Source organism: Loxodonta africana, chromosome 19 (assembly GCF_030014295.1).
Source record: "Loxodonta africana isolate mLoxAfr1 chromosome 19, mLoxAfr1.hap2, whole genome shotgun sequence".
Lineage (NCBI taxonomy): Eukaryota > Metazoa > Chordata > Mammalia > Proboscidea > Elephantidae > Loxodonta > Loxodonta africana.
The window spans coordinates 23591478-23608105 of record NC_087360.1 but is presented as its reverse complement, the minus strand read 5'-3'; the positions used below and the strand labels follow the sequence as shown (position 1 = coordinate 23608105).

At 42.0% G+C, this 16628-nt stretch overlaps 1 protein-coding gene across 1 annotated transcript in view; it reads left to right on the top strand.

Annotated features, from left to right (window-relative positions):
• LOC100654631 (sodium/glucose cotransporter 1-like) overlaps positions 1-16628 on the top strand; it is a 64187-nt gene that overhangs the window by 37728 nt on the left and 9831 nt on the right. Inside the window, exons 7-9 of the mRNA XM_010598809.3 lie at positions 2711-2846; positions 3875-3982; positions 5398-5548. Of these exons, the coding sequence (XP_010597111.2) occupies positions 2711-2846; positions 3875-3982; positions 5398-5548 (395 nt within the window). The remainder of the gene's footprint in view (positions 1-2710; positions 2847-3874; positions 3983-5397; positions 5549-16628) is intronic.

Genomic DNA, 16628 nt, shown 5'->3' with positions numbered 1-16628 from the left:
AATGAGAGTTATGCTGAGAACAGACTTCTCAACAGCAAAGATACCAAAAGGTAGTAGAGTATTTTCAAAGTACTGAGAGAAAATACCAGCTTCCAATTGTATACCTAGCTAGTATTATTGAAAACCAAGGACAAAATAAAGAAATAACCTTCCCTAAAGAAAGACTTAAGGATGTACTGTAAGGGAAAAGGAAGCACTGAAGAGCAAGAAAGAATAGTTGGCAAAAAAAAATTGTAGACACAAATTTTGTGCTTTGTATAGGAAATAAAAAAACAAGCTGAAACTAAAATATTGAACAACTGTATGTTGTATAATTGGAGTTAAATCTGTCTACAGACCTTAAATTGTTCAGGAGAAAGGTGGGGATTTACTTTAGACTTTAAGTTGCACCCGTGTTAAAATGTTAAGGGTAATTATTAAAAGCATGTTGTTGTTGTTAGGTCCCATCAAGTCGGTTCTGAGTCATAGCAACCCTGTTACAACAGAACAAAACAATGCCCAGTCCTTTGCCATCCTCACTGTGCTGTTTGAGTCCATTGTTGCGGCCACTGTGCCAATCCATCTCATTGAGGATCTTCCTCTTTTTCACTGGCCCTCTTCTTTACCAAGCATGATGTCCTTCTCCAGGGACTGGTCCCTCCTGATAACATGTCCAAAGTACGCAAGACGAAGTCTCACCATCCTCCCTTCTAAGGAGCATTCTGGCTGTACTTCTTTCAAAACAGATTTCTTGGTTCTTCTGGAAGTCCATCGTATATTCAATATTCTTCACCAACACCATAATTCAAAGGCGTCGATTCTTTCAGTCTTCCTTAATTAATTGTCCAACTTTCCCATGCATATGAAGTGATTGAAAACACCATGGCTTGGGTAAAGTGTACCTTAGCCCTCAAAGTGACAGCTTTGCTTTTTAACAATTTGAAAGAGGTCTTTTGCAGCAGATTTGCCCAGTGCAATACGTCTTTTGATTACTGCTGCTTCCGTGGATGTTGATTGTGGATCCAAGTAAAATGAAATCCTTGACAACTTCAGTATTTTCTCCATTTAGCATGATGTTACTTATTGGACCAGTTGTGAGGATTTTTGTTTTTTTTATGTTGAGGTATAATCCATACTGGAGGCTCTAGTCTTTGATCTTCAATAAGTGCTTCAAGTCCTCTTGGCTTTCAGCAAGTAAGGTTGTGTCATCTGCTTATCACAGGTTGTTAATTATTCTTCCTCCAATCGTGATGCCTTGTTCTTCTTCACACAGTCCAGCTTCTCACGTTATTTGCTCTGCATACAGATTGAATAAACTGAAAAATTTAGATGTGGTAAAAGGATACAACCTTGACATACACCTTTCCTGATTTTAAACCGTGTAGTATCCTCTTGTTCTGTTCAAATGACTGCCTCTGGGTCTATGTACGTGTTCCGCATGAGCACAATTCAATGTTCTGAATTCCCATTTTTTGCAATTAAAAGCATAGAAGTAGAATATATAACTCCCTAACGCCGTAAAGGAAATGGTTTAAGAAAAAAATGAATTAAAAAAAAAGGCAGATAAACTGACAAAAGAGAAGGAAAATTATTAACCTTCTGGCCCCCTATCATTTGTACACAAGAATTCTTTCTTTCCCCCCATTTTTTAATATTTGGCAATGTGCTAGAGCCTGTAAGATTTTCTACATGGAATGATTTAATGACCTTTGGTCACCCTTTCCTGAATTGTAAGAAAGAGTACCATTTCTGCCCTCGCCCTGCTCCTTGGTCACCCTATGAGAGATCAGCTCATCTTGGAGCAGGGCTAGGCAAAGGTTAGAAAGTGTGGTATGTCTGCATACCGCTCAGCAGGGTCCCATAAGTGAGCAAGGTCAGCAGCAGTCAGGTGGCCAGCAGACCTCTTGAGGCCCAGTGTCTGCTGCATGGGGCAGGATCCCTTTCCCCCTATTATTCAAATGATATATTTGGAAAATAAGAAAAATATGAAGAAGAAAATGAAAATTCTATTGTAAATCCTGCTGCCTCATGATTAACCACTCTTACTGTGTTGGTTCACCCCTTTTGGATGTTTTCTGGGTATAGAATCACAATATCTATGGTATTTTGTATCCCATATCTTTTAGTTAGCATCACATTAGGGGCGGTTTTGCACATTACTCAGGATGTCCTTCCAGAAGACAGTTTTTAGTGCATACACAAGACTACATCGTTCTGATGCACTGGCTTTTCCTTCTGAGGTGCTCTCCCACCTCCCTCCCTTCTGTCCCGTTCTGTTTGTGTCCCTTCTTACAGCAGTCACACCATTAAGAGAACCATGACCGGTCTCCTGGGAGAATTTTGCCTATGAGAGGTTTATACTCGTTTCTTTCCATTTAGATGAACAAAGTTGGTTCCAGTTGTGAGCACTCTGTTGTTGCCATAGGCCACCTTTGCTCTGACTAATGTCACAAGAACCCTTTTCCTTCTGAGGCGGGGAGTGTCTGTGGCCTCCAGGAGGGAGTCTCTTCCCGGCCAGGAGCAGCTTGTCAGGTGATGGGTAATGAGGCCAAGGGCACACACTGGCCCTGCCCTTGGCAGCTGTGTGCTAGGCAGGGTGTGCTCACCGGGTGCTCACTGGGCACACGCCATCCCCACAGAGGCCCAGGTGCCCCAAGGGCACACCCTGCTGCTGCTGAAATGGCAGAGCGGACCTGAGGAAGCCACCTACCCCACCGGTATCTCCCCGTAGGTGATCGTCCAGCGGTGCCTGGCAGGAAGGAGTGGGGCTCATGTGAAGGCTGCCTGCATTCTGTGCGGGTACCTGAAGCTGCTGCCCATGTTCAGCATGGTCATGCCAGGGATGATCAGCCGTATCTTGTTCCCGGGTGAGTACTCCATCCTGGCGTGAGCACACCTGCTCAGCCTCTCTTAGAGGGATCCTGAGAGCATGGGGGCTTTCAGATCTCCCGCAGGTGCTTCACACTGCTTCCTCGGGCTCAGGGCTGGGATGAGGGGAACAGTGCAGCAGAGATCTGGCAGACGGTGGACCTGGGCAGCCAGAGGCAGTTCCAAGGAGGCCAATTCATGCAGAGCAGAACAGACCAAGGCATTGTCACATGGGTCGGCCCAGGGCTCTGGCATGGAGGCACAGTCAAGTTGCCCCCATGGCAGCACAGGCATCGTCACGCTGGGTACAGTCTAGGCCCAGCCCTGAACCAGAGATCCAACAGATGAGACGTGTCAGAGGGAAGCTCACCATGACCCCCAGTATGGGCCTGACTCTGAGGCCCATATTCTTTCCACTAAATTCTACTAAAACCTCCCAGTTCTCCTGAATGAGCCAGAATTCTGTGGAGGTATCTCAGTAAAGCATAGCACTAGCTTGTACTGGCTCTCAGGGTAGTGGGTATGGGTGCCACCGTGGGGGCCGAGCCAGTCCTTTCCATGGGGGTCTGTGCTGCAGTACTCTTGACAAGGCCAAGCAAAATGGAAAAGACTTTTTATTGTTAAGTAGCACATGCAGCAAATGTCTCTAACCTAATGCCTCCTGCACCCTGCCCCTGAGACACACCTCTTTTTGACCCTCATCCATTTCTGGTCTCAGTGTAGAGACATGCTCCACTCCAGCATGCTTAGATTGGGTGTTCCATCACCAAGCAGCATTTTCATGGGGCTCCCAGGTGGTGCCTGTTTGTGAGTTAGAGACGAGGCTTCATGCTTTCCAAATGGAAGCAGGAACCAAATTCTGAGCCTTCCGACCCAGAGGTGACTAAGAGGAGGATGGGCTGCTCTGGCAGGAGCCTTTGGGGAAGATAGGCCAGGACTCACTTCCTGGTCCTCAGAGGTGGCCAGACCCACAGAGGGACACACCCACTCTCCGGCATGTTGGTATGACTGCCATCTCTTTTTGCAGATAAAGTGGCTTGTGTTGTGCCTTCAGAATGTCTGAAGCACTGTGGCACCAGAACTGGTTGCAGCCACATCGCCTACCCAGTCCTGGTGGAGGAGCTGATACCCATCGGTAAGAAATGGACTGCACCATCAAGGGCCACAGAGCCCTCTGATCTGTGTCCCCATTGGAGCCTGGGCCATTGGGTTGTAAGTGAGTGGTTAGGCATGAGGGGCTGAGACTGGCCCGTGGTTTGGGTGGAAATGTAGACTGTTGGGGCTGGATAGAGAGGGAGCCTTGCCTGCCCTGATGGATGGAGCTGGGCCTTCCCTCTCTTCACTCATCATGCACTGATGGAGTGTATGGTCTCAGAGGCATGGCCTGCGAACATGGTCATCTGCTCAGCTTGTTCCTTTGCTCGTTCGTTCACTCAGCAAATGTCTCCTGAGCTCCACACTGTGGTAGGCATTGTTCTCAGCCAGGAAAATACCATGATGGTCTCATCCTGCCCTCAACTTGCTTACTGGCCAGCAGGGTAGGTGCGTAGACGAGCAGTTACCCAACAGAGTGATGGCTTTCATTGCGAGATGACAACGGGCTCATGCATTGAGCTCCCATCCTCTTAAATCTCATTAAAATGACAGAACAAGTATTTAAGCAAAAACCTTTATACTAGCTCTGGAGAACATGGGAGGGTGCCATGCATAGGCTGGAAACGTTGAGACCATTCCATCAAATACAGTATTGATGGACTCCAACTGAGGGAAATCCTGACCACCGCATAGTCCGGTAGCAGGTGTCCAGATTCCCCAGCTGAGCCTCAGGAAAAGGGTGCCAGGGAGTGGGCTCCAGGGCAGTGGAAGGAAGGACGTCAAAGGACTCCAGTCTTTTCCTGCCTGAGTGGCCACTGAACACAGTGGGGACATGGCTGTAATGGGCTCTAGTCCGGGGTCCTTGTGATCCTCAGGCTCTCCCAACCACTTGTAGAAAAGAAATTTCTTGCCAGAGCAGTTGAAGTCACTGTGGCATGGCAGCGTCCCAGGTAATCATACTAGATAGTTATTTATCGCCAACACTGGTTGAGTGCCTGCTCTGTATTGAGCATTGTGCTGACGTATCTACTTTTTTTTATCTTAATCTCAACAACAGCCTTATATGGTCAGTGCTGTTAGGCCCCCTGAGGCACAAGGAGTTACATCACCTGCCTGAGGACTGAGCCATCTGTGAGCCTCTGGCTCCTCATCTATAAAGGGGACAGCGTTGGTATCCCTCACACAGGGCTACAGGGAGATGGGGCAATTGCCTGAAGATATATTCTAGCACAAAGTAACCCCTCAAGAAAAATAACCTCCCATTATATAAAGGCACAGCAGTAAACTACTAAATCCTGTTACAAAGCAAGGACAAATGTAATGCATTCCACTCCAAATAACATTGGAATATTTTTTAGGAGAAAACTCAGCATACAGAACAGGTCATGATGAGGCCTCTGTCCTCGCCTGGCACAGCCAGAGAGCAGAGGCCCAGGAACTGTCCTTCTCTTGCAGGCTTACGTGGCTTGATGGTGTCCTCACTGTGGGCCTCTCTTATGTCCTCCCTGACTTCTATTTTCAACAGTGCCAGCACCCTCTTCACACTGGACATCTACGCCCAGATACGGCCTGTGGCCACAGAGAAGGAACTCATGGTCACAGGAAGGTGAAGGATTATCTGTTAACATTAGTTACTGCTGTTAATGAAACAATGCCCACAGTATGTTACTAAGCAAAACGTTTAGGCTGTAAAGCTATATGTGGCATTATCCTGTACGTGTACAATATGGTTGGGTTTTTTGTTGTCGCTGTTGTTTTTTGTTTTAGGCTTCAGTTTTGCAATGGAATGTGTTGCTTTTATAATCAGAAAGAAAATTATTTCCATTTGGGAAAAAATAATCACAATGATAAAAGTAAGCATAGTGTAATGTACACCCCAAAAATAGTTTTGTGAGACCATTTACATACATTATCTCATTTAGTCCTCAGGACAGCCTTTAAAGGTAAGTTTTACCACCTTGATTCTCATTGTACAATTGGGGAGACAGTGGCCCAGAAGGAGGAGGTGGTTTACCTGTGGTCACATAGTAAGTAGAGGGACCTGTCCATCTCAGGGCCCATGCTGTCAACCGCAGTGCCGCACAGCACCATGCTAGGCATGGAATGGAGGACACAAACACATGTAACACATGGTCCTTGACTTTAAAGAGCTGATTTCGTAGGATTGCACATTGGCAGTCCATGGCCACATCCAGCCCATAATGTTTAATGTGGCTTACATTATGTCTAAACGACTTCCTTTTATCTAGGGTTGAGGTGCGTGTTGCTCGTTTACCTCACCTGCCTAACCCCTGCAGGTTTTGAGTTGGACTTTACATTTTGATTAGTATTTGATAGTTTGTGGCACAAGCAGTTTCCTGTTGGCTAATAACCAAAAGGTTTGTGGTTCAAACTCACCCAGCCACTCCACTGGAGAATGACCAGGCCATCTGCTCTCATAAAGATTACAGCCAGGAGGACCCTATGGAGTAATTCTGCTCTGTAATACATGGAGTCACCATGAGTGGGGGATCGACTCAATGGCAGCTAACAACCACCACCCCTACAGGTTTCGAGTTTGACTTTACATTTTGATTAGTATTATAGTTTAAAAAGCACTACTTTTCCAAGATTTTAAGGAACAGATTTCAGCTTTATTTAAATTGTGATCAAACCAAAACCAAACCCAGTGCCATCAAGTCGATTCCGATTCATAGCGACCCTATAGGACAGAGTAGAACTGGACCATAGAGTTACCAAGGAGTGCCTGGCAGATTTGAACTGCCAACCCTTTGGTTAGCAGCCGTAGCACTTAACCACTATGCCACCAGGGTTTCCTAAATTGTGATAGAACATAGAAAAAACACGAAGACTGAAGTCCAGTTCACAAAGTTTAAGACACGATGCCAAGACCTTAAAGATATAATACAAAAGAAAAAGACCAATATCACTTTTAAGTATCAATGCAAAAATTGTAAGTAAAATATTACACAAAAAACCCAGTGCCGTCAAATCCAACAATACATTAAAAGAATGACGTTCCACTACTAATTGGGTTTTTTCCCAGAAATATAAGGATGATTCAGTGTTAAGAAATGTAGTAATATAATATACCATGTTGATAGATCAAAATAAAAAAAAATCATATGGATCTATTTACAGTCGATGAAGACATTTAGTAAAATGGGTACTTTTTCAACATGATAAAACGTATCTGTATTATCCTAACTACCATGTATCAGTTTGTCATACTGTGGTAGCTTGCATATTGCTGTGATACTGGAAGCTATACCACCAGCATTTCAAATGCCAGCAGGGTAACCCATGGTGGACAGATTTCAGCAGAGCATCCAGACAAAGACTAGGAACAAAGACTTGGCCCTCTATGTCAGAAATTTAGCCAATGAAAATATCTTGCTTTTATAATCAGAATGAAAATTTTATCCATTTGGGAAAAAATAAATAATCCCAATGATAAAAATAAGCACAGTGTCAGAGGAGAAACTAGGTAACTGGGAGCTCCTAAAAATCAAACACCTATGCTCATCCAAAGACTTCACCAAAAGAATAGAAAGTTTACCCACAGACTGGGAAAAAGTTTTTAGCTATGACATTTCCAATCAGTGTCTGATCTCTGAAATCTACATAATACTGCAAAAACCCAACTACAAAAAGACAAATAAGCCAATTAAAAAATGGGCAAAGAATATGAACTGACACTTCACTAAAGAAGACTTTCAGGTAGCTAACGGATACATGAGGAAACGCTCACGATCATTAGCCATTAGAGAAATGCAAATCAAAACTACAATGAGATTCCATCTCACTCCAATGAGGCTGGCATTAATGCAAAAAACAGAAAATAATAAATGCTTGAAAGGTTGTGGAGAGACTGGAACACTTATACACTGCTGGTGGGAATGTAAAATGGTAAAACCACTTTGGAAATCGATTTGGCGCTTCCTTAAAAAACTAGAAATACAACGACCATACAATCCAGCAATCCCACTCCTTGGAATATATCCCAGAGAAATAAGAACCTTTACACGAACAGATATATGCACACCCATGTTCATTGCAGCACTGTTTACAATAGCAAAAAGATGGAAGTAACCAAGGTGCCCATCAACAGATGAATGGATAAATAAATTATGGTATATTCACACAATGGAATACTATGCATCGATAAAGAACAATGATGAATCCGTGAAACATTTCATAACATGAAAGAATCTGGAAGGCATTATGCTGAGTGAAATTAGTCAGTTTTTTTTTGCAAATATTGTATGAGACCACTATTAAAAGAACTCAAGAGATAGTTTAAACGGAGAATATTCTTTGATGGTTACTAGAGGGGGAGGGAGGGAGGGAGAAGAGTTTTCACTAATTAGATAGTAGATAAGAACTATTTTAGGTGAAGGGAAAGACAACACACAATACAGGAGAGGTGGGCACAACTGGACTAAATCAAAAGCAAAGAAGTTTCCTGAATAAACTGAATGTTTCGAAGGTCAGCGTAGCAGGGGCGGGGGTTTGAGGACCATGGTTTCAGGGGACATCTAAGTCAATTGGCATAATAAAATCTATTAAGAAAAAATTTTGCATCCCACTTTGGTGAGTGGCTTCTGGGGTCTTAAACGCTAGCAAGCAGCCATCTAAGATGCATCAGTGGGTCTCAACCCATTTGGAAAATGAAGAACACCAAAGACACAAGGTAGTTATGAGCCCAAGAGACAGAAAGGGCCACATAAACCAGAGACTACATCAGCCTGAGACCAGAAGAACTAGATGGTGCCTGGCTACAACCGATGACTGCCCTGACAGGGAACACAACAGAGAATCCTTGAGGGAGCAGGAGAGCAGTGGGATGCAGACCTCAAATGCTGGTAAAAAGACCAGACTCAATAGTCTGACTGAGACTAGAAGGACCCTAGGGGTCATGGTCCCCATACCTTCTGTTAGCCCAAGACAGAAACTGTTCCCAAAGCCAACTCTTCAGACAGGGATTGGACTGGACTATGGGATAGAAAATGATGCTGGTGAAGAATGAGCTTCTTGAATCAAGTAGACACATGTGGGCAGCTCCTGTCTGGAAGGGAGATGAGAGGGCAGAGAGGGTCAGAAACTGGCTGAATGGACACGAAAAGATAGAGTGGAGGGAAGGAGTGTGCTGTCTCATTAAGGGAAGGACAACTAGGAGAGTATATAGCAAGGTGTATATATATTTTTGCATGAGAGTCCGACTTGATTTGTAAACTTTCACTTAGAGCACAATAAATATTTATATTAATTTATATATTTATATTTAATATAGTAATATTAATAAATATTTTTTTAAAGCATAGTGTAATGTATCCCCCAAAATAGTACTTGTGAGGCCATTACATACATTATCTTACTTAGTCCCTGTGATGGACAAGTTTCAGCGGAGCTGGATCACAATGACATATCATCAGGAGGGATCAATTGCTGAAGGAGGACATCATGTTTGGTGAAGTAGAGAGCCAACGAGGGCATGGGAGATCCTCAGTGAGACAAATTGGCACAATTGCTGCAACAATGGACTCAAATATGCTAGTGACTGTAAGGATAGCATAGGACCAGGCAACGTTTCATTCTGTCACCATGAATTGTAGTCAATTTGATGGCAGCTAACATGTTAGGTGCCATCGAGTCATTTCCAACTTAGAGCGACCCTATGCTCAACAGAATGAAACACTGCCTGGTCCAGCACTATACTCACCATTGCTGCTATGCTTGAGCCCATTGTTGTAATTGCATTGTTGTGTCAATCCATCTCATTGAGGGTCTTCCTCTTTTTTGTTGCCCCTCTACTTTAGCAAGCATGATGTCCTTCTCCGGGGATTGATCCCTCCTGATAACATGTCCAAAGTGTGTGAGACGTAGTCTCACCATCCTTACTTCTAAGGAGCATTCTGGCTGTACTTCCTCCAAAACAGATTTGTTCATTCTTTTGGCAGTCCACGGTATATTCAATATGCTTTGCCAACACCACAATTCAAAAGTATCAGTTCTTATTCACTCCTCCTTATTCACTGTCCAGCTTTCTCATACATATAAGGCAATTGAAAACACCGTGGCTTGGGTCAGGCTCACCTGTGTCTCAAAGTGACATCTTTGTTTTTCAATACTTTAAAGAGGTGTTCTGCATCAGATTTTCCCAATGCATCTTTAGATTTCTTGATTGTTGCCTCCATGGGTGTTGATTGTGGATACAAGTAAAATGAAATCCTTGACAACCTCAGTCTTTTCTCCATTTATCATGATGTTGCTCATTGGTTCAGTTGTGAGGATTTTTGTTTCCTTTATGTTGAGGTGTAGTCCTTACTGAAGGCTGTGGTCGTTGATCTTCATCAGTAAGTGCTTCGAGTCCTCTTCACTTTCAGCAAGCAAGGTTGTGTTATCTGCATAACCCAGCTTGTCAGTGAGTCTTCTCCAATCCTGATGCCCCATTTTTCTTCATATAGTCCAGCTTCTCGGATTATTTGCTTAGCATACAGATTGAATAAGTATGGTGAAAGGATACAACCCTGACGCACACCTTTCCTGACTTTAAACCATGCAGTATCTCCTTGTTCTATTCAAATGACTGCCCCAGGCCCATGTACAGATCCCTCATGGGCACAATTCAGTGTTCCAGAATTCCCATTCTTTGCAATGTTATCCATAATTTGTTATGATCCACACAGTCAAATGCCAGTAAAACACAGGTAAACATCTTTCTGGTATTCTCTGCTTTCAGCCAGGATCCATCTGACATCAGCAATGATATCCCTGGCTCCACATCCTCCTCTGAATCTGGCCTGAATTTCTGGCCGTTCCCTGTCAATGTACTACTGCAGCCGTTTTTGAATGATCTTCAGCAAAATTTTACGTACATGTGATATTAATGATATTGTTCGATAATTTCCACATTCAGTTGGATCACCTTTTTTGGAAATAGGCCTAACTAAAGATCTCTTCTAGTCAGTTGGCCAAGTAGCTGTCTTTGAAATTTCTTGGCATAGACAAGTGAGTACTTCCAGCACTGCATCCATTTGTTGAGGCATCTCAATTGGTATTCCATCAATTCCTGGAACCTTGTTTTTCGCCAGTGCTTTCAGTGCAGCTTGGACATCTTCCTTCAGTACCATTGGTTCCTGATCATATGTTACCTCCTGAAATGGTTGAATGTCGACCAGTTGTTTTTGGTATAGTGACTCTGTGTATCCCTTTCATCTTCCTTTGATGTTCCTTGTGTCGTTTAATATTTTCCCTGTAGAATCCTTCAGTATTGCAACTTGAAGCTTAATTTTTTTTTCTTCAGTCCTTTCAGCTTGAGAAATGCCAAGCATGTGCTTGCCTTTTGGTTTTCTATCTCCAGCTCTTTGCATATGTCATCATAATACTTTACTTTGTCTTCTCAAGCCACCCTTTGAAATTTTCTGTTCAGTTCTTTTACTTCACCATTTCTTCCTTTTGCTTTAGCTACTTGACATTCAAGATCAAGTTTCAGAGTCTCTTCTGTCATCCATTTTGGTCTTTTCATTCTCTCCTGCCTTTTTAATGATCTCTTGCTTTCTTTATGTATGATGTCCTTGATGTCATTCCACAATTCGTATGGTCTTCGGTCATTAATGTTCAACCTGTCAAATCTGTTTTTGAGATGGTCTCTAAATTCAGGTGGGATATACTCAAGGTCATACTTTGGCTCTTGTGGACTTTTCCTAATTTTCTTCAGTTTGAACTTGAACTTGCATATGAGTAATCAACGGTCTGATCCGTCGTCAGCCCCTTGCCTTGTTCTGACTGATGACGTTGAGCTTTTCCATCGTCTCTCTCCACAGATGTAGTCGATTTGATACCTCTGTATTCCATCTGGTGAGGTCTATGTGTGTAGTTGCCATTTATGTTGGTGAAAAAAGGTATTTGCATTGAAAAGGTCATTGGTCTTGCAAAATTCAGTCATGTGATTTCCGGCATCATATCTATCACCAAGGCCATATTTTCCAACTACCCCACATGTCTGTCAGTTTGTCATACTGTGGGGGCTTGCATGTTGCTGTGGTGCTGGAAGCTATGCCACAGATATTCAGATACTAGCAGGGTCACACATGGCGGACAGGTTTCAGCCGAGCTTCAGACTAAGACAGGCTAGGAAGAAGGACCCAGAAGTCTACTTCTGAAAATTAGCTAGTGAAAACCTTATGAACAGCAGAGGAACACTGTCTGATACAGTGCCGCAAAATGAGACCCGCAGGTTGGAAGGCACTCTAAAGATGACTGGGGAAGAGCTGCCTCCTCAAAATAGAGTCGACCTTAATGACATGGATGGAGTCAGGCTTTCGGGACCTTCATTTGCTGATGTGGCACGACTCAAAATGGGAAGAAACAGCTGCAAACATCCATTAATAATTGGAACATGGAATGTACGAATCTAGGAAAATTGGAAGTTGCCAAAAATGAAATGGAATGCATAAACATCGCTGTCCTAGGTGTTAGTGAGCTGAAATGAACTGGTATTGACCATTTTGAATCAGACAATAATATGGTCTATTATGCTGGGATGACAACTTGAAGATAATGGATCTATCCTGAAGTACAGTGCTGTCAGTGATAGGGTAATATCCGTACGCCTACCAGGAAGCCCAGGTAATACGACGGTTACTCAGATTTACGCACCAACCACTAAGGTGAAAGATGAAGAAATAGAAGATTTTTACCAACTTCTGCAGTCTGAAATTGGTCAAACATGCAATCAGGATGCATTGATAATTACTAGTGATTGGAATGGGAAGTTGGAAATGAAGAAGAATTGGTAGTTGGATGTAGTGATCTATAAATATCAATTAGGTCAAGGTAGATGATAGTGTTATTGAAATCTTTTGTATTCTTACTGATTTTTTTTGTCTAGTTGTATCGATTACTGAGAGAGGGGTATTAAAACCTTAAGTTATAATCGTGAAGTTGTTTATATTCCCTATAGTTCTGTCATTTTTTGTGTCATATATTTAAAATTTCTGGCATCAAGTGCATACACATTTATGCTTAGTATGCCTTCCTTATGAATTGACCCTTTCATTATTATGAAATGTCTTTATCTCTGATAATACTCCTTGTCTCGAGGCTTACTTTGTTGTTAATACAGCCATACCAGCTTTCTTATGCTTAGTGTTTGTGACATCTTTTACTTTTAACCTATTGTCATGGATTGAATTACGTCCCCCAAAAAATGTGTGTACCAACTTGGCTGGGCCATGATTCCGGGTATTGTGGGATTTTCCTATGTGTTGTAAATCCTGCCTCTGTGATGTTAATGAGGGAGGACGGGCTGGCAGTTGTGTTAGTGAGGCAGGACTCAATCTACAGGATTGGATTATATCTTGAGGCAATCTCTTGAGATAAAAAAGAAGACAGGAGAGAAACAAGGGGACCTCATACTACCAACAAAGCAGTGGCAGGAGTAGACCGTGGCCTTTGGACTCGGGGTCCTTGCACAGAGAAGCTTCTAGTGTAGGGGAAGATTGATGAGAAAGCCAACAGAGAGAGAAAGCCTTCCCCTGGAGCTGACGTCCTGAATTTGGACTTTTAGCCTACTTTACCACGAAAAATAAATTTCTCTTTGTTAAAGCCACCCACTTGTGGTATTTCCGTTATAGCAGTACTAGATGACTGGGACAATATTTTTTAAGTGAATCCCTTGTAGAGTACATATGATTGGATCATGATTTTTCATTCAGTCTGACATTCTTTGCCTTTTGAGCGTTTACTTCATTTGCATTTAATGTAGTCATTAATATGGTTGGAAATATTTATTAATGTTCTATTTTAACTCCTTTTGGTTGCTCTAGGGATTACAGTATGCATTCTTAATCTATCACGGTCTACTTAGAGTTAACATTGTACCACTTTATGTAAAATATAAGTACCTTACAACAGTATATGCCCTTTTCCCATTCCACTTTCTATTATTTTTGTTATATATTTTACATCTGCATACATTATAAACCCCACAACACAATGATACAACTTTTGCTCTAAGTAGTCAGTTGCCTTTTAAAGATGTTAAAATAAGAAAAAAATATAGAATTTTTTATTTACTCCTTATATTTTACCTTTTTGGTGTTTATCGTTCTTTCTTTTAGGTCAGAATTTCCATCTGTTTCATTTCTTTTCACCCTGAAAGAACTTTCTTCAGCATGTCTTGTAATGCAGGTCTGTTGGTGACAGTTTTTCTCAGTTCTTAACTATCAGAAAATGTTTTTATTTCATCTTCATTTTTTAAGGATATTTTTACTGGATTCTGGGTTGACAGTGTTTTTCTTTCATCACTTTAAAGGTGCTATTCCATTGTCTTCCATCCTTTTGTTTCTGATAATTTATCCATAGCTTATATTGTTTTTTTATATTGTTACTTTTCTGTATATAATGTGTCTTTTTTTCCTCTTTCAAGATTTTCTCTTCGTTTTTGGTTTTCAGCAGCTTCATTACAATGTGTGTAAAGATAGAGGTGTATGTGTGTTTGTATGAGAGTGTGTGTTTATCCTGCTCGGGCATTGCTGAGCTTCTAGAATCTGTAAATTAATAGCTTTCACCAAATTTGGGGACTTTGTGTTTGTGTGTGAGAGAGAGAAAGAGACTGTGTGTGTGCTTTAGGTGAAAGTTTCCAGCTCAAGTTAATTTCTCATACAAAAATTTATACACATTGTTTTGTGACATTAGTGCCAGTCCCCACAATGTGACAGCACACTCCCCTTTTCCACCCCAGTTTCCCTGTGTCCATTCAACCAGTCCCTGTCCCTTCCTGCTTTCTCATCTGGCCTCCAGACAGGAGCCGCCCATTTGGTCTCCTGTATCTGATTAAACTAAGAGCGCACTCCTTGGGTGTATTCTTTTTTGTTTTATAGTCCTCTCTAATCTTTGTGGAAGAGTTGGCTTCAGGAATGGTTTCAGTTCTGGGATAGCAGAGTGTCCAGGGGCCATAGTTTCAGGGGTTCCTCCAGTCTCTATCAGACCATTAAGTCTGGTCTTTTTACATGAATCTGAGTTCTGCTCCACACTTTCCTTCTGCTCTGTCAGGGACTCGCTGTTGTGTGCCCTGTCAGGACAGTCATTGCTGGTAGCTGGGCACCATCTAGTTCCTCTGGTCTTAGACTGGTGGAGTCCCTGGTTTATTTGGTCCTTTTAGTCTCTTGGGCTAATATTTTCCTTGTGTCTTTGGTTTTCTTCATTTTCTTCATTCTTCTTTGCTCCAAGTGAGATGCGACCTGCTAATATCCCAGATGCCACTCACCAAATTTGGGAGTTTTTTGACCATTATCTCTTTGAATATTTTTTCTACTCCAGCCTCTCTTCTTCTTTTGGGAATCTCTTTACGCATATCTTAGTCCTTTTGATGTTATACTAAAGATCATTAAGTCTCTGCTTTTTTTTTTTCCCCTTCTCTCTATCCTTTCTCTTAGATTTCTATCAGTCTGTCTTTAGGTTTACTGGCCATTTCTTCTGCCATTTCTAATCTACTGTTAAGGCCAACCAGTGAGTTTTTTATTTCAGATATTTCAGTTCTGGAATTTCTATTTGGTTCCTTTATAAGATTTCTATAGTTCCTATTTTTCTGTCACAATTTTCCATCTGTTCACTTATTATGTCCATCATTGTGTTTAAGTCCTTTAATATATCTACAGTAACTGTTTTGAAGTTCTTGTTTTCAGACTTTAACATTGAAGTAATATCATGGTTGGTTTCTATTGATTGCTTTTTTTATTGACTTATGGGTCACATTTTCCTATTTCTTCACATGCCTAGTAAGTTTTTATTGTATACTGAACATTATGGGTGGTACATTATAGAGACTCTAGATCACGCTTTTCTGAAGAGGAACCCCTGAAGATGTTTTTGTTCCAGCATGCATTTAAACTACTAACCTCCTTGAACTTGTGGAGGCTTGATTTTATACTGTGTTAGGATGGGTCTGTTTGAGTTTTCCCCGTAGTTTTCAAGCAAATTCTTTGTTCTGAGATATAGTCTCTACTCCTAGGACATGCCCTTCTTGGGTTTCAGTGAAAAGCCCAAAGTGGTTACATAGCCCTTGATGAGATTCAAGCCAATTTGTCTCCCCTGCTGTAGGAGGCAGTTGAAATCTTTGCTCAGCTTTTTCAGCCTTTCAACCATTGCTTTTTACTGAACTCGTTGGAGATTCTCCCACATATACACAGTTCACGGGTCAGTCAAGAGTTCAGTGGGAGTTTATGCACAGATTGGGACCTCCTTGTTTTGTGGATCTCTCCTTTCTAGAATTTTCCTCAGCATTTTTCAACCACTCTGGCAGCCCCATACTCTGTCCTCTAACACCTCAACCAGGTAACAGTGGCTTTCTGCTTGAATTCTAGCCATTCTACACCATGCAGACTGGGGACAGCCTTCAGGAAAAAGCCGTATAAATGGATATATCACCCATTGTGCTTCCTTTCTTTCAAGGACTGAATCTTCTCTCGTTTCTGCCTGCTTTTGGCTGTTCTCCCGTGCTTTCAGATTTTTTTTTATATTTTTCCCAGAGCTTATAACTGTTATCTCTGAGAAAGTTAGTCCAATGCTAGCCCTCCCATCATTACTAGAACTGGAACTCACTTCCCTGCCTCACCTTTGGCTATCAACGAGTTAGTCCTTTGTAGCTTATATTCACACTCTCTTAGAATTGTAATTTTTAA